Source organism: Balearica regulorum, chromosome 10 (assembly GCF_011004875.1).
Source record: "Balearica regulorum gibbericeps isolate bBalReg1 chromosome 10, bBalReg1.pri, whole genome shotgun sequence".
Taxonomy (NCBI): domain Eukaryota; kingdom Metazoa; phylum Chordata; class Aves; order Gruiformes; family Gruidae; genus Balearica; species Balearica regulorum.
Genome location: NC_046193.1, coordinates 10495508 through 10518446, shown reverse-complemented (window position 1 = coordinate 10518446; position 22939 = coordinate 10495508). Strand labels below are relative to the sequence as shown.

Below are 22939 nucleotides of genomic sequence, written 5' to 3'. Positions count from 1 at the left end.
TTCGTAATACAGTTGGACAAGATCTGTTGTGGTTGGTTGAGGAGAGGTAAGATATAATACGAACGAGTGCTGGGCAATTGGATGAGGTTAATCAAGGCATGTATATTGTGATTGTGGTCAAGATAAATGTGGCTTTTTATATAAGAGAAGACAGAGTATGGAAAGGCAGCGTTAGTTTTTAGTGATCAAAGAGTTGGTAAACACAACAAAATAGATTGCATCAATTAAAATGATAGCATTATTTTTAATATATTATATATAGTTTTTCTGCACTTTTGACTCTATGTTTTACTTTAGAATTGATCGAGCTTTAAAAGTCTATCATATCTCCATGGAAGAAAAATATCACAGAGATCCTGTACCCCCTATTCCAGAACTGCCTTCTACTGTGAGAAAGTATTTCTTTAATATTTTAACTGTTGCTTGTTTTGTTCTTTGTTATTGGGGCATTTATGCCTCTTACTACTAGTATTTACTTAAAGATACTTATCTCAATCCTTAGTAATCCATAAATGTATTTATATGTTCAAATAGTCCCATTGAAATTGACTCCTGTATATTTACACAATAAAGTCTTTATTTAGGAATAATATTTGTTAAATTTTGTATTTCTGATTTTTTTTTGTTCATATGTTCTTAATACATTAAGATTTTCTGTTCCTTTTTATACAGATGAACAGTGAGCAAAAACAACGAAGAGTGAGTTAAATTCTTTCTTCAGCTTTTTTAGAGTAGAAGAGTGAATGGTCTCTATTCAGAAGGGTTGAGTGCGTTATGGGGAATTAATGGTGGTTAAACAGGAAAAGCTCTTTCAGTAGTCTTGTTGGAGGAGAATGGAATAGGAAACAAAATAGCAATCTTTACTTGTGGTCCAGTAGACAGAAAGTATTTTTCTATTACAGAAAGCATGTCCATCAGTAATTTAAGTTTTGATCTAAACCTTAGTTAAAGATCATTACTTAGAAAAAATTCTAACAGGCTTCCAGATTTTTTCCATTGAGGTCATAGATTATACTTTAGCCTGTACAAAAAGTAGTCTTTGACATTGTTCACCTGTTTTGAAGAACATGTAGAAATCCTGGGATTTGTGTAGTTTTTAAAATAAGTCTTTATGTCTGAAAGCCACTTTAAACTCAAATTAGCATTGAAATATTTATATTAAGTAGCTTAAGGGAACATGTATTTTTCCTAGCTGATGTTAGGTAAACTCATTCTGAAGACTACAGAGATTCAGATCCCTTTTTGTTTTATAACAAACCTATCACTCAAAAGCACGAATACCTTTTTTTTTTTTTTTTTTTTCAAAAAAACCCCAGCTAACTATTTGTGTGTACTTTTTGCCAGATAAATGTTTGTCCAAAGAGCAATAACATGGACCTTCAACTGTTTTATTGTCAGTCATAAACTCCAGCAAAGAACTAAGGAAAATGCCTTACTACAAAGCACAATATTTTGTATTTAAGCATTGAGAGAGGGAGACCATTTTACCAACCATGGTGGATAAAGAGAGACTTCATTGTCAAGCCTAATGCAAAAATATTTACATAACCAATTATTAGACCTCTAACAATATTGTCCTTTCAGACAAACTATCTCTTTATGAAGAAGTGTGTGCAAAGTAACCCGGTGGTTCCCATTCAGCAGCAGTGGCTAATGTCCATGCTTACACTGGTGCCACAGTCACTCATGGAAGGCAAAGATAGAGAGCTGTTAGCTGAAAAGCTTTTAGAGGAAATAATAAGGGATTATGAAATGAGCATGAGAAGATGTGTGGGTAAGTGCCAGAAACTACACAGTACTATTATTAATATATTAATGTGTGTGTATGTATATGTGTGTGTATATATAGAAAATAAGCTCTTTCATGTCCTCCCACTGAAAATAATTTTTCTAGATTGTTCTTTCAGCCAGGCATGATCTTTGTAATTAACCACTGATTTCTCTTTTTCTGCCTCATCAAATGTGTATTGGCTGTAATGTTTAAGGCAAAACTTCCTGGTTTTATTTGGACTAGTAAAAAGTTAACCAGCTGAAGGTATAGTTCAAGCAAAGAAAAGGCAGCTGTAGACTTCATGAGAAAAAGGTTAACTGCTGATGACCTTATTTCATTAAGTCTTTAACCTGTTTAGTTAATTTGATGCAAGAATGTATTGCTGTTTTCTACTAAAGAAAGTAGAAACTTTTTATGCACTAGTCATTCTTTTTTTTTTTTGCCTCTTCAGGAACAGCAGCTTTTTTTTTAAGCTGTTCATCCACAAGCACATCCGTAAGTTTTCTGATGTTGCTTTCCATGCATAAGGAAGCTCACAATAAAAATCTGCAAAGATAATTGGCTATTTTCAGATATTACTCATACAGCTCACTTTGATTTTTAGACTTTTTTAAAAGATCAATGAACTGGAATTTTGAAAGCATATTCCCTTAAAATCATATATTAATATCTTTTTATTTACATTTATAGTATCTGAAATCTGAAATTGAGCCAAATTTTATCAATGTTCTGGTGGATGGCTGATCTTTTTTAAAATGCAGATTGAAAAAAGACACCATTTAACATGGGACTAACTTTTTCGTAATGTCGTCAGTGGGATAATTATAGTATCCCACTATAAATATATTAAACAAAATTGCCATAAATACTTAGAATCATAGAATATCTCAAGTTGGAAGGGGCCCATAAGGATCACTGAGTCCAACTCCCTGCTCCTCACAGGAGTACCTAAAACTAAACCGTGTGGCTAAGAGCATCATCCAGACACTCCTTGAACTTTGACAGGCTTGGTGCTGTGACCACTTAGCTGGGGAGCCTGTTCCAGTGACTGACCATCCTCTCAGTGAATAAATTACTTAAGTACTTGATTATTTAAACACTAGTTTATCTGAAAATCTTCATTAATAGGGGACAGAATTGGAATTAAGCCAACTGAATCTGTATAGATATTTAGCAGAAGCTGTGATTGAGTTACCTTTGGGAGAATGTGTTCTGAAGACTTAGATGATAGTTATCTTTCCATTCTACTATCTGTGTGGTTCAACCTGGAGAAAGACTGAGGACTACAGTACCTATTGAATATGGCTTAATTTTCCTCTAATGTTCATATATGTATATTTTTTTTTCCTAGTGCAAAATGTTCTTATTAAACCAGACATAAAAGGACTTGAAGATGAAGAGGAGGCACCTTTGCCTTTATCACCAGTGTGAGTGGAATAAGTTAGCAAATAACCCACTGGCAAAACATGCTCAGTTGCTTAAATGAAATTCTTGTTTAGCTGCATGAACAGTTATGGCACAATATTAATTCTGGAGTCCCTTAATGAGACATTTTTTTTCTGTCTGTAGATGATCTTACATTTGAACATCTTATATCTGAATGCTTTACAAAGTTTTAGCACTGACTGTTTTATTACTGTTGTGACTGTTACATAGAGTAGCACTAATGACTGCAAATGAGACTTCTGGCTTTGAGTGCCTGGACACTCAAAGTCATATTGCAGCCACCTCTGGAATGAAGTGTGCGTGTGTACAGGGCATTTTACTGGCAGACAGCAGCACTGTACAGTACTTTAACATGCTAAAACCGCATCTAATGCCAAGGTTTCATTTGACTTCAGTGTTATGAGGTGAAACCTTGAGACCAAAGGAAAGGCTGTTATGCTCTACCAAAATGGAAGACGAATTCAGGTAGACAGAATATAATTATCTGAATTGCACAATTTGCTGAAGCATCAGAATGTGTGCCATCTAAATATTGATGATAAATACTTCCTGTTAGCAGTTGGTGAAGTTAGAAATTTACATTGAAAGAGCTTCAGGAAGAGCAGGTGATCTGAAAATACTCTGGAGTATAAAACATGGTTGATCAGAGAGAATATCCTTATGGCTTCCCCTGCATCGTATTGAAGATATGTGTATGGCACTTAACTATTCATGTTAGGGCATAAGCTTTTTAATACTACTTTTTATATGTAAGAATGTTTTATTCAAGTATTGATTGAGGTCTTCACTTTGTTGTTTGTTTTGCTGGGTGTTTTTTATCAGTGGCCTGGATTTTTCTAGACCATGGCATGACAGTTTTATCCAAGCAAAAACTCAAATCCTTTCCAACTTGCACATTCTCCACCCCACAATGAAAACTCTACTGGATTTTGGTTATGCAGCATTCTCTAACTTTCTTATAGTGGATTTCTCAAGTTTCAGGTAAAGTCTGTTTTGGAGAATTATTAACCCATATAGGTTTTTGAAGCTGGTAAAGAAGAGTTTGTTCAATTCTATTATTTATGGTAGGATTTTTTATACAATAAATTACTTCAATGTGTCATTTAATGTTCTTTGAGTAGATTACTTTGTGTTATGACACATTTAAATTTTCTTCTCTCTCTTACATATAAATATTTTATTGGTGCTTAAATTGCTGGTGGTATCAGCCCTTTTGATTTATATTTTGCCTTTAATTCTGTAAAGATCTCATTATTTATTTATTCTTAATGTTGTGATCCCCACAGAAGTCTGGTTGAAGTAGCACTTGAAAAATTGACTTCTAGTAGTATTAATATGTGTAGGGAATTCTACGCTAACCCTAAAGATCAGATTTCTTGCTGGTTTTCATCAGTTGAGTTTTATTTTTAATCTTGGAACTTTTCATTTTCATAATTTTCAAAAAGATAATTTTTAGTGTCTTTTTCCCCTCATTATTTTTTCTGATAACTGTTCTTTATTTCCTGCGGTTTTCCTCATTTAAATCTACAGAAGTGATGCTTTGATTCCCACTGTGCTTTCTGCTAAGATGAATGGGTTTGTAATACAGTGTAGATTACTGTTACTTTACTCCATGGGTTTTAAAATTTTGTTTATAAAGTTGCCTGTAACTTTATTTTCTAGATTGAAAGGGCCAATTGACTGTGAATCTTTAAAAACTGATGTCTCTCTAAGCTGTTCTAAAGCAGAAGAGAAGATATTGAATACGTGGTATCAAAGGGTTATCAGTCTCTTTACTCAGAAGGGGTCATTGAATGGTGTAAAGTTGGATCAGGTTGACCCTTTTTATAACTGTGTGGCTACACTTATGTCTAATCAGGTAAAAAATCTTTCCTCTCTGTGATAAACTTAATGTGAAATTTAGGTTAAATTTGATGAGTCAGCACACTATATGATATGGGGCCTGTTTAATTAATCATTGTTAGCCATCTGTTGCACATAATCCAGTAAAGTATTCAAAGTGTTAAATATTTTTAACTTCCCTTATTTAAAATAAATATGTAATCTAGTCTACTTTTTCTTATAGTTTTTTAGATGCAGAAAATTCATTAATTCTACCAAGTAGAATGTCATTAGCTTAAAGAAGGAAATATCTCAGTGTTCTCAGGACCCTTCCTATCACCAATCTTGGAACTACAATTACATGTCATATATTAGCAAAATGAACAAAACCTGGTCCCTCTCCCTTGAAAGCAAGCATATCTACCAAAGAGATTGAGAGTCCAGCTCTGCCAACATGTGTGCAAGGGGCTACGGTTCTGCAAAATTTCCAAACGCAACTTTTTTCTGTGGAAAATACCACAATCCTTTGCGAGTTTTTTTTTTTTTTCCCTGATTATTTATATCAAGGTGGAAGTTACATGATGTGTTTCTCGGGTTGGGTGTTTTTTTGTTTGTTTTAGGAACTTCCAATTGTTTTATTTCCTAATAATAATAAAACAAGAACGTTCAAATGAAATCACTGATTTCAGACTGAGTGAATTGTTTTTCAAAGTTCTTAGTTTAGTGAAAATTAAAAATCCTTTAATTTCCAATTAGCTTAAAACATCTGTTCTTTACATTGTTCTATTTAAGAATATAATATTCTGTGGGAATATATGTGTTCAGCAGTTTGAGAAGGCAGTCGTTTTTAGGATTAAACCTTTATTTACATTGTAGAAAAATAACAGAACAATAGTCTAATCAAATCATTATCATATTTGATTAAAAACCAAAAAGTCAGGAAAATGTATTCCAGATATTTCATTTATACTTAAAGCATGTATTAGTAATAGACTTACTTTTGTAGCAGAAATAAATGCATGGACTTTACTGAAGTATTTGTTTACTTGTTCATTAGTTTACATCCTTGAAGGGTCAGGATTAATGCCTACTGAACTCATTAGAAAAATTGACACTACTTCAGTTATCCATGAATCAGGCCAAAAGTACTAAAATGAATGGAAATCCTGGCCTACTGAATAAAGGGAAAGTGGGATGGGACTTTCTGTTCTTTCAACTAATTAAGTGATATGTGTTATTACCTAGCTGAAAGAGTTATTGAGAAGAACAGTTGCAGCTTTTGTGAAACTTTTTGATCCTGAAGACCGAAATTCTCTACCTTTATTTAAGATGGAATTGATTCTTGATGAAAAGAAAATGGAGTTTTATCCAAGCTTCCAAGACCTAGAAGAAGCAATTCTCTTTATAGTAAATCGTGTAGGACAGACTCTCCAGGTGTGCTTTTATCTTTATTTAAATATGTAACTGCTAAGTTGCTCTGTACATGAAAATATTAGTTATTTAGGACTCTGACTACCGTGGTAATGAGAAGAAGAATGCATCCTGAGGTATTTATTTTCCATAAGCATTCTGCAGGTAACATCATGAATCTTGATGCCCGGTGGAAGTCCAGGCTCTGAAACTCATTTTGTTATTCCTTGTTCTTAAAAAAATGGGTACACCTGCTACTGATTGTTTTAGTCTGCTGATTTAATCTGCAAATCTGTATGTATGTCTACAAATTAATTGTCTGTTTGTTCATTAAATAGAAGTCAGGCTGAAAACCTACTCAGGAAAGAAAACTAGCTAAAAGATAACTTTTTTGTTTTCTTCTTTGGCATGTTTAAAAAACCATCTGAGTGCTTTAAGTATAAATAACCTCATATTCTAATTTATTTATGTGTTTATTTTTAACATGGAAAATCAAGTAGTTTTGCAGTGTTTACTTTGAACTAACATTTTGCATAGAAATAAAATTAGCACCTTAGTTATATGTGTGATGATTTACAATAAACTTACGTTAATAATTAAGATCCCTAGAGAAAGACAAGGAAAATTAGAATTGATTTTCCTTTTCTTTCTAAGAAAAAGAAAAGCCTCAAATCCTTAACAACTAATATATACAATATCTAAAGATTTATGTCTTAAGAACTGCTCTGTGACTCCACAGAAGACAGCCTTTCTGGGGGCTTTAGCTGTATCTCTGTTGACTTAGTATTGGCCTTTAATCGCGATACTTTCAGAGAAGTGTCTTGGGTTTAGTTTTGTGTGTTTGCACATAGGATAGAATTTATTTTTATGAAAGACGGGATAATTATTCTTTGTCCATTTTACATACTTTTCTGATACAGTGTCTTCTGCAGATTGCAACTTACTTTTAATATATATATATTGCATTGCTTTTTTAAATTTAAATAATCAGAACTTGCACTTCTATTAGAACGTCCAGACGGTACGTTCTTGGCTAATGGGAGGCACTACAACTCTGGACACTGAGCTTCCTAATCATGTCATAGGATGGGCCACATCTACACTGAAAAAATCGATCAGAGACAACTTAGAAGGTCCAAAGGAATATTTTGAAAACTATGGTGAGTGATAGAAGAGTATTTAAATAACTGTTTTACTTCTTTGAAATAAGTACCTTATGCATTATAATAACATTATAATAGATAATATTATAATATTAATATAATATTATTGAATTGTAGTTGAAAGGTTTGGCTGGCTTATAGATGGAACTGCACAGGCACGAATAGAAAGATTTGAAGCAGAAGAACACAGTTTTGATGAATATACTGCTGTAAGTTTTAATTCTACATTTTATATGTAAGTTTTACTATACATACAGCAATAATAAAAAGAGAACAGAGGATAATGGGTGCTTAGCCTTTAGTTAAAAAATATGATGTTCACTACCTACAAATCTACAACATAAGTGGTTTTTGCCCTAAACGTCTATGGTAAATAGAAAAATATTATTTATTTTCTTCAATGTGTAATTCTTATTCATGTAGCCAAGTATTTAAATAACAGCTTTGAAGTGTAAAATCTGATGTTTTTCTGAAGTTCATAGACGAATTTTTCACCCTCAAGAAGGAAATCTTGGGTTTACCAGAGGTGGCTCATTTCCGTATGATCTCTTTGAATTGTGATGACTTAAAGCAAGGTTTGGCTAGTAACGCAAACACCTTTGCAAAAACCTTAATGGACAGAATAGTTGCAAATTACAGAGAGGAAAATGAAAAGTAAGTAGAATTTTCTGCTTGTGAATGCTATATGTGTTAAATGCATAGTAGAAGAAATGCAAATGTACCAAACTCCTGTTCATTGAAGACTTTTGGCTAACTAATGAGCTCATGCAAGTTGCACCAGCTGATCTATTTTTTCCTCTGATGTAGACTCAAAAACTAGTAGGGGAACTTACTAATAGACTTAGATAACGGAGGAGCTAAAAGATCAAAGGACTTTATTACTGTTCTGGCTTTTTAAGTGTGAAATACAGTGCTACTGCACTGTCAAAGGAAAGACTAGCCAGATTCTCTTATTACATGACAGATACCTCTAGGTTTTGATAGATAATGATAGATAATGACACTGATCAATTCTAAAGGTTAATTTGCAGGTATGGATTAAATCATGAGTGAGGTCATATTAAATTGTTTGCTTAAAATGAACAATTATAGTCAAGTTTTATACTGATTCCACATTACCAAAATGACAAAATATTTACTAGGAAAGTGTTTGTGTGTATGCTGATGATACTGTACTTCGGTTCATGTACTTACCAAAAGTAATTGAAGCATTTATTGTAAAAGAATACCCCAAAATCCAAAAAATCAATTATTGCAAGTTAATAAACAGTATTTTTCTAGACTGACTTGGTTATATTCCCCATTTAGTTTCATAAAGTAATGGAGTTTGTGCAGGGGTAATACTTAAGTAATTTGAACTTTTAATTCTATTAAAGCTGAGCTTGAAGCCAGTTAAACTAAAATCTTAAATTTTTGATATTTTATGTTAACTACATTTACAGCATATGCAGGGAATTTGAAGCAATTAAGGAACGTGCATTAAAAGTTCCTGAAACAACAGAGGAAATGGTGGAAACAATAGCTTACATAAAGAAAGTCAAAACCAAAGGTATTCAGGACCTGTTGTTAAGGATCAAGGTAAATGACTATCCTTTAATTCTTAACCTTTTGCTAAACATGGTGACCTATACAAATACAGAATTCATTCTGGAGTACAGAGGCTTTTGTCTGATCATGCATGTATGAATGAACTGTCCAGCTCATTCTTTGCCGTATGCCTGCCTGCCTTATTCCCCATTCCCATGTGCTCTGCATGCATGTCAGTGAGGAAATGCAACTTTTAATAAATCACAGCAGATTGTAAGACACTCAGTTTATTGTTTGTACCTAGAGACTTACTTCAGGGATGCTTAAAAAGCTATTTGTGAAAATGTAACACACAAGTAGAAAGAGAATTTTATGTGTAAAAACAGTCATGACTTTGAACACAAAAGAAGCAATTTCCTATTTGAGCAGAATATGGATGATGTTGCATTAACAGTAATACTTTGTGTGTGCTCAGAGAACACAACTGAAAAATTGTGTACAGTGTAGGTCACCCAAAACCATTACTGAATAAAAAGCTCTTTGCTATATGTTATGGTGATGTGTATCAGGTTTTCTGTTATGGTAATAAGTCTGTAAACATAATGCACATTTATTCTGCAGAATTTATATTTTTTAATAATATTAGGATTTTTGCATGTAGATTTAAAGGCCACAGGAGTCATATTTAGAGAAATAAGCTCACAAACGGGGCAGGTATTTGAATAACTTTTTCTATGTATTTTGAATATGTGTATTCAATTGGCTGAAGTAACTCTGAATTCTGAGAAGTCTATGAAATGTATACTTCTATTTTTATCTTTGTAGATAATATTGTCCTACCCTATATTTTAAACAGACCTATGATAACTAAAGTTTTGTGAAATCTCTTTTGATAGGAGTGCTCTCGGCAAATGAATTACTTCTTGGATGTTTTTTTATTTGCTCCTGAAGACATTGAACTGAATGCAACAGTTCTATTATGGCCAAAGAAGATTAACCCTATTTTTGATGAACATGATGGTGTAAGAGCATTTTCTTAGTTCATGGTATATTTTGGCTTGTTAGACTTTTCACTTTACTCAAGCTATTTATTTCTTCAGCACGCTAAAAGTATCTGCACATATAATGTGAACCATACTAATTTAGAAATGCGTAAATAACGTATTTCCAGATTTTTATATCAACAGAGGGCTTTTGTGGAGTAATTTAAAAATTGTCACTGTAACTTAAAACCTTGAGCAAGTCTTCTTATCTTAATGTGCTTGTGGTCAGTACTAGGAAATTGATAGGAAGGTGAAAATTCACTATACTGCAGTTGACTAGTACTGAAAATGTAACTGCCAGGCCCTTATTAAGAGTTAGTGCTCTGGACAGGAAGTCGGTTAGTTAAAACAATGTTTTGTCTGTCAATAAAAGAACAGTGGGAATTGTGGGTTTTTAGGTAGCAATCATTAATAGAAAATACACAACATCTAATTTTCTCTGAGGGCTGTAGATTACTTTCTTTTCTTCCACTTGTCTGTATTCATCGTGCTAGAATTCTTTCTCTCCGGCTATGATACAGTAAGTCAAGCCTTTTGGTGTTCTATTGCCTCTCTATAGTAATTTAGTGTAGATTTAATAATTTCTTCTAGAAATGTTTAAGAATTAACAATTAACATTTTTTAAAATTAAAATATCAGTATCTTTTAAATATCACAGTTGAGGATTTCTCTTTCATGAAGTCTTACTTAAATACTAAGGAGTATGTCCAAGGGTAGTAAACATGCCCCTGACTTAAAACATACCCAGCTTGTGAGACTGCTATGTCTGTAAAATATTTTATTTGCATGTTATGATTCTATTAATCCCCCAAAATACATTAGTGAAATTAATTTTCTACTTCTGCACAAAGAGTCCATGATGCTTGTTCAAATTCTTTTTAATGAAAATGGTAGTATGCAATCTATCTTTAGAGTCCCTCAGGAGTCCATCTCTCAGTAGCTGACTGTCTAGCGACTTGCATTGTGCTAGAGCTTGAGGACAAGAATAGTTTTACATCCAGTTTTTATAAGTCTGCATATTTGCATTTTATACTCTCAGATATGAGTCCATTCTTTTTCTAATGCAGTAGGAAAAGACTGGTTCCTTCTTTGGAGAAGTTCTGATTGCTGCTTCACAATTTTTGCATGGCAGTAGGTATCCTTGTCTTAGGAGATCTCCTCTGCCTCGGTTCTTGTTTGGTACTGTAAAAATAACCCTTCTGTGTGCAGACCTGTGCTTTACAGTGGCCTTACATGCTAGAATTTCTGCCTTTTACAGCAGTAGATATATGTGGGATAGCATTGGCTGTAGATGTCCTCTTTTGGCAATAAAACTCCAAATGCGAAAGATGAGAATCTCTCTGTTATTTTCTGTAATACTTTCCTATATTTTGTCTGATTGCTGAAGGAGGCTTTAAGGCAGTCATAACTGCTATGATTATTGAGATTAAGGTTCAATGTTAACATACAGAGGTTGCACACACTTAAATGGAACATATAGAAAGCAACTCATGAAGAAATTTCAATTATTGTATGGATAATAACATCTGTATTGTTTATTTTCTGTTTGTTTGTGCTAAATATTTAATTTAGATGGTACTATATATGACTTACAACCACTTTTGCATTGCTTTTTTACCATTAAAAAACAATCAATTGTTTTGTAGCTGATTGAACAGTCTAAATGTAAAAGAGAGCAAGAACTAATACATAAGTGTGAGAAACTGATGGTGGAATTGGACAAGCTGACACGTTCTGTGACAGAATTCGAAGAATACTCAGAACTGGATTGCATGCAACAGGTCTGATTAACATTTAGTATAAAATGAGTAGAAATGTTTTGAATGTTTAATACACAGAGGTCATGGAAGAAACTTAGAATTAAAAGTAATCAGTTATTTTAACAAATGTGAATATAAACATTTTTTATCCTCTTGCCACAATGCACAAACTCATAAAATGACCCCATCCCCCTCCCCCTTTTTGCATTACATCAGCAGTAACATTTGACTTAAAGGAAAGTTTACTATGAAGTTGTGCTTAAATTAGCTGAAAGGTAATCCCAGCAAGGACTAAGATATTACAGATGTATAAAGTGAATGATGTTTTTACTCTGGTTTATATGAAGCATGCAATTCTGGGATCAGAATTTCATTCCCTGTTTTTGATATACTGAGGAACTAAAGAAAAAAGTAGGTTAGAAAGAGTGATTAGTAGCAATTTGATTTACTTTTTTTCTACGAACCTCAAAACTTCATTTTTCTGCTAACGAAGAGCAGACTGCTGGCTCCAAAACTTTGCAACTTTCTATAAGCATTTTATAATCACCAGAGCATGTCTTGTGCTTTAATTGGGGGATATCACAATTGTGCTTAGTAATTTTGTTTTTTAAAATCAAAACACTTCAAAGCACAAAACAGAAATCCTAAGCTAATAAATCCCAGTTGTCCTTATGATATGTCAGGTACATAAAACCATGTGTGCCTGCCTCCTGGAACAGTGAATTTTAAAGCTCAAACATTTTGAAAATGGTTTTATACTGTTAAATTCAGTAATGATGAAACCAACTTTATTTTTCTTAGTGTTAATCTTGGTTCTTCACAGTTTATCTACTCAAGGGTAAGAAGAAGAGTTTTTAACTCATGTTTTCTAAAATTTTAATTAATACAAAAGCTTATTATATTTCAATATCTTACTTTAGCTGTTCAGAGCATAACTTCTCTCTCAAGACATACAATTATTTTATTTCAGTATGTGGCTGACCTGAGAATGTTACAGAAACGCATACAGGAGGCTGATGAAACAGTAGCTCTTATTAATAAAGAAGAGACTCTGCTCGAATGGAAACTGAGTGACTTCCCACTCCTCAACAACTTAAAAGTTGAGATTGAACCATATCAGAAACTCTTTCATCTTATACTGAAATGGCAACGAACAGAAAAAAGGTGATTCAGCTCTTGAAGCTAAATGAGGGAGAGCAGGAAAAACACTCATGCTGGTTTTGTTCATGTCAGATGTGGAATATGGATTTGTTTTCTTATAAACATTAATTTCTTGTTAGCAATCCAAGTATAATAGTATGTGGCTTACATATCAGGGTTGTTATTTTTAATTCAGCTACAAAAAGTGTCAGTTTGTTTTTGGTTTTTTTAATGTAATGCAAAGGAGTATATCTCATGTGTTCTAACTGTATTAGTCATGCTGGTAAAGCCTATAATAAGACAAACTCTGGGAGAAATGTATTAGGAAGAAAAAGGTTGGTTAGTTATGAGCCATTTTGTACACCAGAAAAGGAAGAAGTTCAATTATAAAGCTCATAATCTGTATGTAATAAAAACCATTTTTAACCTAACGGCTGTCCAAAATGCCTGGAAGGTGTGCTCAAATGATGACATTGCTATCTGGTGGCTAGATCCTATCACAAAAACTGTAGCATGTCTGAGTCTAAGTTAAGTGACATTGTTTACGAGTTCCTGCACTCTTTGGAAGTTATAATGTGATGTGGCTAGAAAGTATGCAATTTTTTTGAAAATCCAAAGGCCTAGTATATTTTGATGTCATATGTTGATCTCTGTCCAGAGCTTAACTTAATATTTCTCAATCCATGCAGTTACTTGGTTTCAGTATGTGACTGACTTGAGAGAATTACACAAATACACAGAAGAGTGTGATCAAACCACCTTTAAATGTGCATTAGAATATTGCATAGAATGACAATAATTGGAAACAAGAGCTTTGCCCTGACTTAAGTAACTATTATTCTACATCTTGTTTGTGTTGCAAAACAAAGTGTTAATTATTTGTGGACTATGTTTGTTATTCTGTTTTCTAACTTTTTTTCTCAGATGGATGGATGGTACCTTTTTGGAACTAAATGGGGAAAACATGGAAGCTGAGGTTGATGAGTTTTTTAGAGAGATATACAAAGTGTCAAGACTCTTCCAACAAAAGCAGAAGAAAATTCAACAGGACTGGAAAAAGACATCACAACACAGAGCTGTAGAAGAGAAAACAGAAGAAGAAACAAAGGCAAATCCAACTCTTACAATGTGTTCTTCAGTTCTGGAGCAGATTAAAGACTTTAAGGTAAGAGAAGGTGAGGGATATTAATATTTGATGCTTAGGCACAAATGCTAAATTCAGCACTCAATATAGGTAGATGATGCAGTGTCAGAGACTCTTATTACAGAGAGAGAGCTCTGAATCTCTGTTTCCAGATTGTACTGTCCCATTGATTTTAATAAAATAGAATTTTGGATATCTTTGCCATTTTAGGAATGGGAATTGTTAAACAGTGGACACATGCAGGAGAAAAGTAGTTTTTTGATGCAAAGAAACATTTAAGGATGCAGTTGGGAATTTTGAAATGGGACTGTATGTTATGTTAATGGCAGTGCAATTTAACATAACATAGCTGAAAAGTTGTTCCTTTCTCTTTTCTGCTAACACTGTGCTTACTAGTTTTATATTTCTTCTTCAGTAATTTACTACAATTATTTAGAAGTGGAATGGATAACTGAATGGATCCATCTGCACTTTTCAGAAAAGATTTTCTTGTCATCAGCTACTGCAGCAGAATTTTAAATGCACATCAAAGATGATTAAAAAGTTAAGAGATAATGCACATCACAATTTTTACCTTATAAATGTTTTTCCTCAATTAGGAGAATATTCCCACTGTGACTATCTTTTGTAACCCCGGCATGAGAACTCGTCATTGGCAGCAGATGTCAAGTATAGTAGGCTATGATTTAACACCAGACTCTGGAACTACTCTGAGAAAAGTTTTAAAGCAGAATCTAGCCCCTTATTTGGAAGAGTTTGAAGCTATAAGTGTAGGTGCAAGCAAGGTAAGCATAGATATTTGATAGTGACAAATACAACATCAGGTCTCTTAGTGATTGATGGCTTTTATGGCTTACTAGATTTTTGTCTTTGCTCTTATGCAACAAAAGAGATTTTGGTCCATTAGATGGTAACAGTGAGTGTGTAAACATTTGTGTTACATCATTAGTATTTCCCAAGTGTACTTCTTTCTGTGCACTAGAAAATGATATACTAAGAAAAATAATAAGTTAATTTATGCTGTTAGAGCAAAATAGCTTAGTCAGCTAGATAGGCTTATATATTGAATTAGTGAGCTGGAAAAAAATAATGCAGTGACTAAAACTATTTTCTTTTTAAACTGTAGGAATTTTCCTTAGAGAAAGCAATGTATACCATGATGGAAACTTGGGGTTCAACTTCCTTCAATACAAGTGTGTATCGTGAGACTGGTATTCATATTCTGTCTGCGGTGGATGAGATTCAAGCTGTTCTCGATGATCAGATTACGAAAACTCAGACAATGAGAGGATCACCTTTCATTAAACCATTTGACAAAGAAATCAGGGTACAATGAGTACTTTTTAAAAAAGAAACATTTTTATTTGCAGGATAATGATAATGTAAGAGTATGCTAATTGTATTACAGCTTTACTGTTTGACTTTGTTAATGAAATGTTTTCATTGATTTTTCAGCAAGATTCTTTTGAGTTCGTGTAAGTCCTACTTATATTATTTCTCTGTTGGAATTATCTCTTCCATTCAGATTCAAGTGCAACCAAGGGAACGTGATTATTTTTTCACATATTTTGTAAAAGCATTAGTTCTGTTAGTGATTTAACACTTTAACCTTGTTTCTTAATAACTGGAAAATATGTTTTATCATTGTTAATAAGAACATTTAGTGATTTAATCCTTGAGTTTTGGATGCAAATTTTGAAATATAGTGTTTTTGTCTGGGCAAGGAAACTTCTTGAGGGCTGGGAGAAGTTTTTTAATCAGACCTCAGAACAATGATGGGATGACTTTACATGTGCTTTTGTATTTTCAGGGCTAGAGTAGTCTTTGTGGTGCTAACACCATGACTATTGACAGGAGAGAAGCTGGTGAAATGGCTTTGCGGTTACCGTCTCTAGTTCTTTGTTGATTTATGTAGGAAATCTTCAGGTTCAAGCAGGCTCAGTGAACATAGGTAGTATTTACCCTTTACAGGCAGCCTCTGCAGCCTCTTCCAGAAGTATCTGCTATTGTCCACTTTAGGGACTGGATACAGGGATGGCTGGATCCCTCCTGTGATCTAGTGCGGCCTTTCTGGAGTTCTTGTGTCCCTGCTGCAATTCAGCTGCAAACCAAGAGCTCCTTGCTGTGGGGAGATGAAACAGAATTAGTCAGTGATAGCCTCCCAGGTAGTACTTAACCATTAAGTTGTTAAAAGATAATAGCACTAAAGTGATAATTGCAGTTTGGAAAAGTCATTTCCAGGTAAGTTAAACTTCCTGAATTCCTTTAGCCATCAGTATATGTGGAAGAACCTAAATACTCCTAAATATTTTTCTTTTCTTTTGTTTACTGCTAGAGATTTTTACTTTCTCCTTGGGAACTAGAGTACCACAGTGCCTACCTTTTCTGTATTTATTCTTGCTAACATTATTTGTAAATATTAAGGTGACTTTCTTTAAATATTTATTAAGGAATGGGAAAATCGCTTAATTCAAATTCAGGAGATTATTGATGAATGGCTGAAAGTGCAAGCACAGTGGCTTTATTTGGAACCCATTTTCTCTTCTGAGGATATTATGCAACAGATGCCAGAAGAGGGGCGTCTCTTTCAGTCTGTGGACAGATACTGGAGCGATATTATGAAGCATTGTGCCAGAGACCCAAAGGTAAGGAAAATATGCAGTACTAAAAGGAAACATTATTTGAATAACTTTTATGGTCTGAAATAACTTATTTGTAACTTGCGGTTTGCACGTGTTCATTGTTGCAGGTTCTTGTTGCTACATCCTTGATAGGATTATTGGAGAAGCTTCAGAACTGTAATGAGCTTCTTGACAAAATCCTGAAAGGGCTTAATGCTTATCTTGAGAAAAAACGTCTCTTCTTTCCTCGGTATGATGAGTTTTGGCTATTTAAAAAACAAAGATTCTGAATGTATATTTTGTTGTGAATGTATATTTTTGTCAGCCTTTAAAGTAGCTTGATAATACAGTTGGCTTTTTTCTTTTTCCTAAATTTTTTTTAGCTTCTTTTTCTTGTCTAATGATGAAATGTTGGAGATCCTGTCGGAGACTAAGGATCCTCTCAGAGTTCAGCCTCACTTGAAGAAGTGTTTTGAAGGCATTGCTAAGCTACATTTTCTTCCCAATTTGGATATTAAAGCAATGTATAGTTCTGAAGGCGAGCGTGTAGAACTGATTTCAACCATTTCTACTTCTGAAGCTCGAGGCGCAGTGGAGAAGTGGTTAATTCAAGTAGAAGATATTATGTTGAAGAGTATACAAGATGTTATTTCTAGATCAAGAATGGTATGAGTTTTGTAATAATTTAATAACTGTGGCACAAAGGGACCTTTCTTTATTTTAAGGCTGTCTCTTGGCTTCCGAAAATTCTTCCTGAACACAAGAGTTGATGAAGTTATGGGGCCAGGACCAAGTTAACGTGACTTGTGTTAAAGGAGTAGCTGCTGCCCGAGCATTCACACACCATTCATGGTGTCGCACACACACTTATTCTTGGGCGCACTTCTTCCTTCTTCGGTCTCAACCCTAGGTTTCCTGCAGCAGAGTCTCAGGTGTCAGATTTTGTAAAATAATTAATTTAATTGAAAGGTGCAGGAGCAGGATCAGCCCGGGCTGGGTGTCTCCAAAGAGAGGGACCCAGAACAAAAAAATCCTGGGGCAGTTATACCCTTGGGTCCCATACACCTGCTCCTCACACGACCTTTGTGTGCTGTCCACACGTCCTTTAGTCCAATAGTGATTTTTGGTCTGAGGCCTTCTAACATCTAATTGGACTCTTCTTCTGTGTCTAGGCAGGCAGGCTCTTATCTTGTTGACTTGCAGTTTCCACAGTTTTCCCCGAAGGTTGGAGCCTCCTTATCTTCTGGTTTACACTCCTTGTACACCTGCCCTTGCTGGTGGAACATGGAGAACTGAAGAGTCCCGGACTTGGAAAAACACTACCGAGACATTAGTGTGATATCAGAATACTTTCCCATACTAAAAGACAAACACAGCACTGTCCTAGCTGTTAGGAAAACTACTAGGAAAATTACTGAGAAAAATACCTCTATTGTGGCCTAACGGCTTCAGCAAATCTAGCTACTCATGCTAAGTAAAGCCAAGCATACAGCACAAATCACACTCTATTATATTCTAAAGTAATTTATTCCAATGAAAACATATTTATTTATATTAAACAACTAATATCCCTCAACAACTTGTATTCATAGGCCAGTGAGATAAGTAAGAGTTTAGTTTGAATAAGCATGATGGGATTTTCCTGTAACACTGGATATAAATTCTTTTGAAAACTTGGCAGCAATACTGTGTTTATAGGATATATTACCTAGTGTAAATAAATTATTCAGGTTGTTTTATTTAATTACAAGTTAGAAATATAACACTTGTAATATGTATGCTCCCTCCTAAAAGAAAGTCATTAGCCAGAAAATGTTTCTTTGTATGAAGTTAGCAAATTGTATTTATATCACATGGAAAGATAATTGCAAGAATCTTTAAAATTATTTGATACCAAATTGCAAATCTAAGGGGAAAAGAACATTTAAAAGTTCATTTGGATTTTGAAAACAGGAAAATATTATTTTTTAGCAAAGAATAGTAACAGGATCACATTATATGCTTCTGTATGACATTATGATATATATATGAACTGACACTGTATTTGTATACTATATTTAACTCTCAGGCATATCTGGAGACTGAGAGAAAAAGATGGGTTCTGGAGTGGCCTGGACAAGTAGTATTGTGTGTGTCTCAAATGTTCTGGACTAGTGAGGTACATGAAGTTCTTTGCAGTGGACCAGAGGTACTTTGTAATGCATAATCTTTTTTTTTAAATCTTTATTAATTTTTGATTTCAGCTAATGTATTTCACTTAATCAAATATTTTTCCACAATCAAAATAAAATTTGAAAAAGGATCAGCATATGAGTTTCATATGCATTAATTTATGTACAGTGATTTATACCTTTGATTCAGGTACTTGAATGTTCTTGTTTAGAGCAAGCATAGATTAAAGTGTAGCTTTGCAACATAAATGCATAACTGAGAAAGAGAGAGAAGTTGATGCAAAAACATGATAATATAAAAGAATGGCTTAATAAGCAATCTCCATTAAGATATTTCATCAACTTGAAGAAGTCTGGAACACTTGAAACTGTTGTATAATCAGTTTTATAATTACCTTTTTTCTCCTAGGGTTTAAAGGATTATTATGATACACTTCAGCTTCAACTTAATGATATTGTAGAGCTGGTAAGAGGAAAACTGTCAAAGCAAACAAGGACTACTCTGGGTGCCTTGGTTACTATTGATGTTCATGCTAGAGATGTCCTCATGGAAATGATTGAAAGTAGTGATTATCTTTTTTTTCCTTCACATGTGTATTAATACATAGTCAATTAAAAATAGTTAACCAATCTGATTTTGGTCCCTAAACTACAGCAGTATTAAGACACATATGTGAGCATTTGGATGTGAGCATCAGCATTTATAATTTCAAAGCAGTTTTAAATTTAAATCTAATAGAAAATCCAGTTATCTAAAATGTCTTTTATTGTTGCTTTCAATTCTGCGTTTATCAGGCGTGCAGAGTGAAACAGACTTTCAGTGGCTTGCACAACTACGATATTATTGGGAATTTGAGAACGTTCGTGTCTGCATCATTAATTGCAATGTAAAATATGCCTATGAATACCTTGGAAACTCACCACGCCTTGTCATCACTCCTCTTACAGACAGGTGTTACCGCACCTTGGTATGATCTTCCACCAATGCTACTAAATACTGTATTTACTGTAGTATAGTATTTCTTACACTGTTCATTCCAGCTATACTTTTAGGGCTTACAGTTGCTGTCAGACTCTGGTATTTCTGTTAAAACACAGTTTTCAAAGATTGTAATTTCTATAGAATATTGAATGTGAAATTGACTTATAACAACAAATCTGGACAGCCCACTGATGTGACTGAAACATTAGTGGATTGTTCTGTTGTGGATGTGTTTTTTTAAAATACAAACAGAAAAAACACCCAATATTTTTATTGCTGTCTAGATTATGAGAACAGAAAATCCTTTTCTGATGTCCTGTGGTTGCCAGATAAAGTGGAGAAGGATCCACTTGTGATCATGTTGTTCCTAAGACTAGTAGAACAGTTTGGTGACCTTTTAGTATCCCTGCTTTTGTTAGAAGTGTTTATTATTGTGCTGGTCTATCCTCAACTAACATGACAACTGAAAGTTATCAAAGTAATCTCAGATATGGCTTTTCTGACTATCATTTACTGCAGTTTACTTGGCTGGAGTATGGTTTCAAGTTTTACTATGCACCCATCCTCCTCCTGTTATAAGATGGTAATTTTCATGCTGTGGAGCATGAAACATACAAACTCTGTACAGTTTAAGAAAGAAAAGCTCTGAAAAGACCTGACTGATGCATCTGAAGACATTTTTTTGCCCTCTTTGTAGCTTCAATTTTTATGGTATGGTTCTAGCTGATGCTTGGTACCTATTTGTCAAAACATCAAGGTAGATTAGTGTGAGAGGGCGATGCAGCTGGTAGTCTGTTTCTTTTTTAAGCTCACAGACCTTGAATCTCGGAGCAAAGCAGTTGGAATCCTGGTACTCTGGCAAACGGAAGTCTTGTCTTTTGCCCACCAAGGCAAAGTATTCCCAGTGCTTGTCAATATAGCTGTGGCCCTGTAACTGTGGATTGGAAGCTAAATACATCTGAGTTTTTGTTTAGAGTCTGCAACTTTTTTTTTGTCAGATTTTCCTCCTACTTCAATAGGATATGGGAGAGAATATGGAATGGTCAATGGAATACACATGCAGCAAGGGGGGACAGTGTGGGAAAGAAAAAGAAAAGAGGGGAAAATATATTAAAGGAGGAACAGAGATAGAAAAGAATAGCAACTAAGTAATTGCATAAAATTTAATTTGAAAGGTGTATCTAAGCAAGAACTGGGTCCAATAAAGTTTGAGTAACTAGCCATGGTCACAAGGATAGTAAAACTAAAGTCTCTGTTAGGGTCAAAATTCAATTCTCTTGTATATATTTCCAAGCTGTAAGTAAATTTCAGATTCTTTTTAATTATTAGATTTAAGTAGTCTAACCATACCTTTTATGTTAGATACAATGACTGTATGAAACTCTGTAGTGCAATTTAATTTTGTAGTGCAATTGAATTTTCATTCAGAATAATTTGATATGAATGAAATCCTAATCATTTCCATAAACTATTTCTGTTTCTTAGATTGGAGCCTTTTATTTAAACCTTGGTGGTGCCCCAGAGGGTCCAGCAGGGACAGGTAAAACAGAGACCACCAAAGATTTGGCTAAAGCTCTTGCTGTTCAGTGTGTTGTCTTCAACTGCTCTGATGGCCTCGATTACCTGGCAATGGGAAAGGTAAATAGAAAATAAAGGTATTTTGTATTTTTTTTAGGATGAAAATTGTAGGGTCCCTATTTTGCAAAAACACTTAAATCAATGTGGTATCTGTGGTCTGCTACCCTTTCGCACTATATACTGGTCTCTACATATGTTTAGTTTTCTGTGCTTTACGAAATCCTATAAAGTTGGTAATTAAAACATGACACAAACAAGAGTTCACAGGATCAGGATCTTCTGATTTAGCTTTCTTTAGAACCAAGAAAAGACTCTGTTCTTCAGTACATCACTGATCTTTGCTCTAAACAGGCTTAGATATTATTACCATAATTGTCTCTTTCATGTAATTAAACTTCCAACATGATACTCTTAGTTTCTTTTGAATCTTCTAAGATTCCCTTAGTGATATTATTGCTATTCATTTGCAGTTTTTCAAGGGTTTGGCTTCATCAGGTGCGTGGGCATGTTTTGATGAATTCAATCGCATTGAACTGGAAGTACTGTCTGTTGTGGCACAGCAAATCCTTTGCATCCAGAGAGCCATACAGACAAAGCTAGAAACGTTTATTTTTGAAGGAACAGAACTGAAGCTTAACCCCAACTGTTTTGTAGCTATTACTATGAATCCAGGTTATGCAGGACGTTCTGAACTTCCAGATAATCTGAAGGTAAGATAATAAAATACATACTTTTGCTTAAGAATGAATTTTTCAAAGAAAATGAGGGACACATGTATTGCTGTTATTAATTCAGACTGTATCACCTGGAATATAAACATATACTTGTTATACAATTTACATATACAAAGCCTCTTTCTTTTTCTTTCTTTTTATTTTTCTTTTTTTTCTTTTTTTCCTTTTTTTTTTCCCTCTAAGTACTTTGTTCTTTTTGAAGGAATTTGAAATATTTTTTTGTTTGTTTCTGTCTATTAGTGTTCTTCATGATTATTTTTCCAGGCCAAAGGCTGCCATGCTGTAGCAAAAAAACTGGAAGTGTCAGGCCGTGGGTAGATTATAAGATTTGGATGCTAACTTTTTTTAAGATGGAGGGGTATGTTGGAAAAAATGCTTTGAGAAAGTATTTTTACATTTCATTTATTGTAGTCTTATTTAGAAGAGATGTTAGTGAACTGCACTTAATACATGTAATAAATTTGTGTAGATTACCTGATTAAATAAAATCTTTGAGATGGTTGTTTTGACTAGATTAGCTGTTTCATTGAGGAGGCTTGACTTCAGCAAAGTCATCTGGAGCCTTTTGGAACTCCTTAAGACTCAACGTGGCACAGAGCTACTGGGCCAGAGCAAGTCTCCTCAGTGG

General features: G+C 34.0%; 1 protein-coding gene across 2 annotated transcripts in view; it reads left to right on the top strand.

Annotated features, from left to right (window-relative positions):
* DNAH12 (dynein axonemal heavy chain 12) overlaps positions 1-22939 on the top strand; it is a 70655-nt gene that overhangs the window by 4557 nt on the left and 43159 nt on the right. For both annotated transcript variants that reach the window (XM_075762029.1, XM_075762028.1), the window contains exons 3-27: positions 298-388; positions 673-699; positions 1585-1774; positions 3123-3198; positions 4040-4198; positions 4880-5075; positions 6284-6472; positions 7458-7608; positions 7729-7820; positions 8087-8265; positions 9054-9189; positions 10035-10160; positions 11828-11962; positions 12912-13105; positions 14006-14246; positions 14825-15010; positions 15352-15552; positions 16676-16870; positions 16975-17096; positions 17230-17512; positions 18915-19034; positions 19427-19583; positions 19813-19985; positions 21485-21637; positions 22048-22287. In XM_075762029.1, the coding sequence (XP_075618144.1) occupies positions 298-388; positions 673-699; positions 1585-1774; positions 3123-3198; positions 4040-4198; positions 4880-5075; positions 6284-6472; positions 7458-7608; positions 7729-7820; positions 8087-8265; positions 9054-9189; positions 10035-10160; positions 11828-11962; positions 12912-13105; positions 14006-14246; positions 14825-15010; positions 15352-15552; positions 16676-16870; positions 16975-17096; positions 17230-17512; positions 18915-19034; positions 19427-19583; positions 19813-19985; positions 21485-21637; positions 22048-22287 (4012 nt within the window). The remainder of the gene's footprint in view (positions 1-297; positions 389-672; positions 700-1584; positions 1775-3122; positions 3199-4039; positions 4199-4879; positions 5076-6283; positions 6473-7457; positions 7609-7728; positions 7821-8086; positions 8266-9053; positions 9190-10034; positions 10161-11827; positions 11963-12911; positions 13106-14005; positions 14247-14824; positions 15011-15351; positions 15553-16675; positions 16871-16974; positions 17097-17229; positions 17513-18914; positions 19035-19426; positions 19584-19812; positions 19986-21484; positions 21638-22047; positions 22288-22939) is intronic.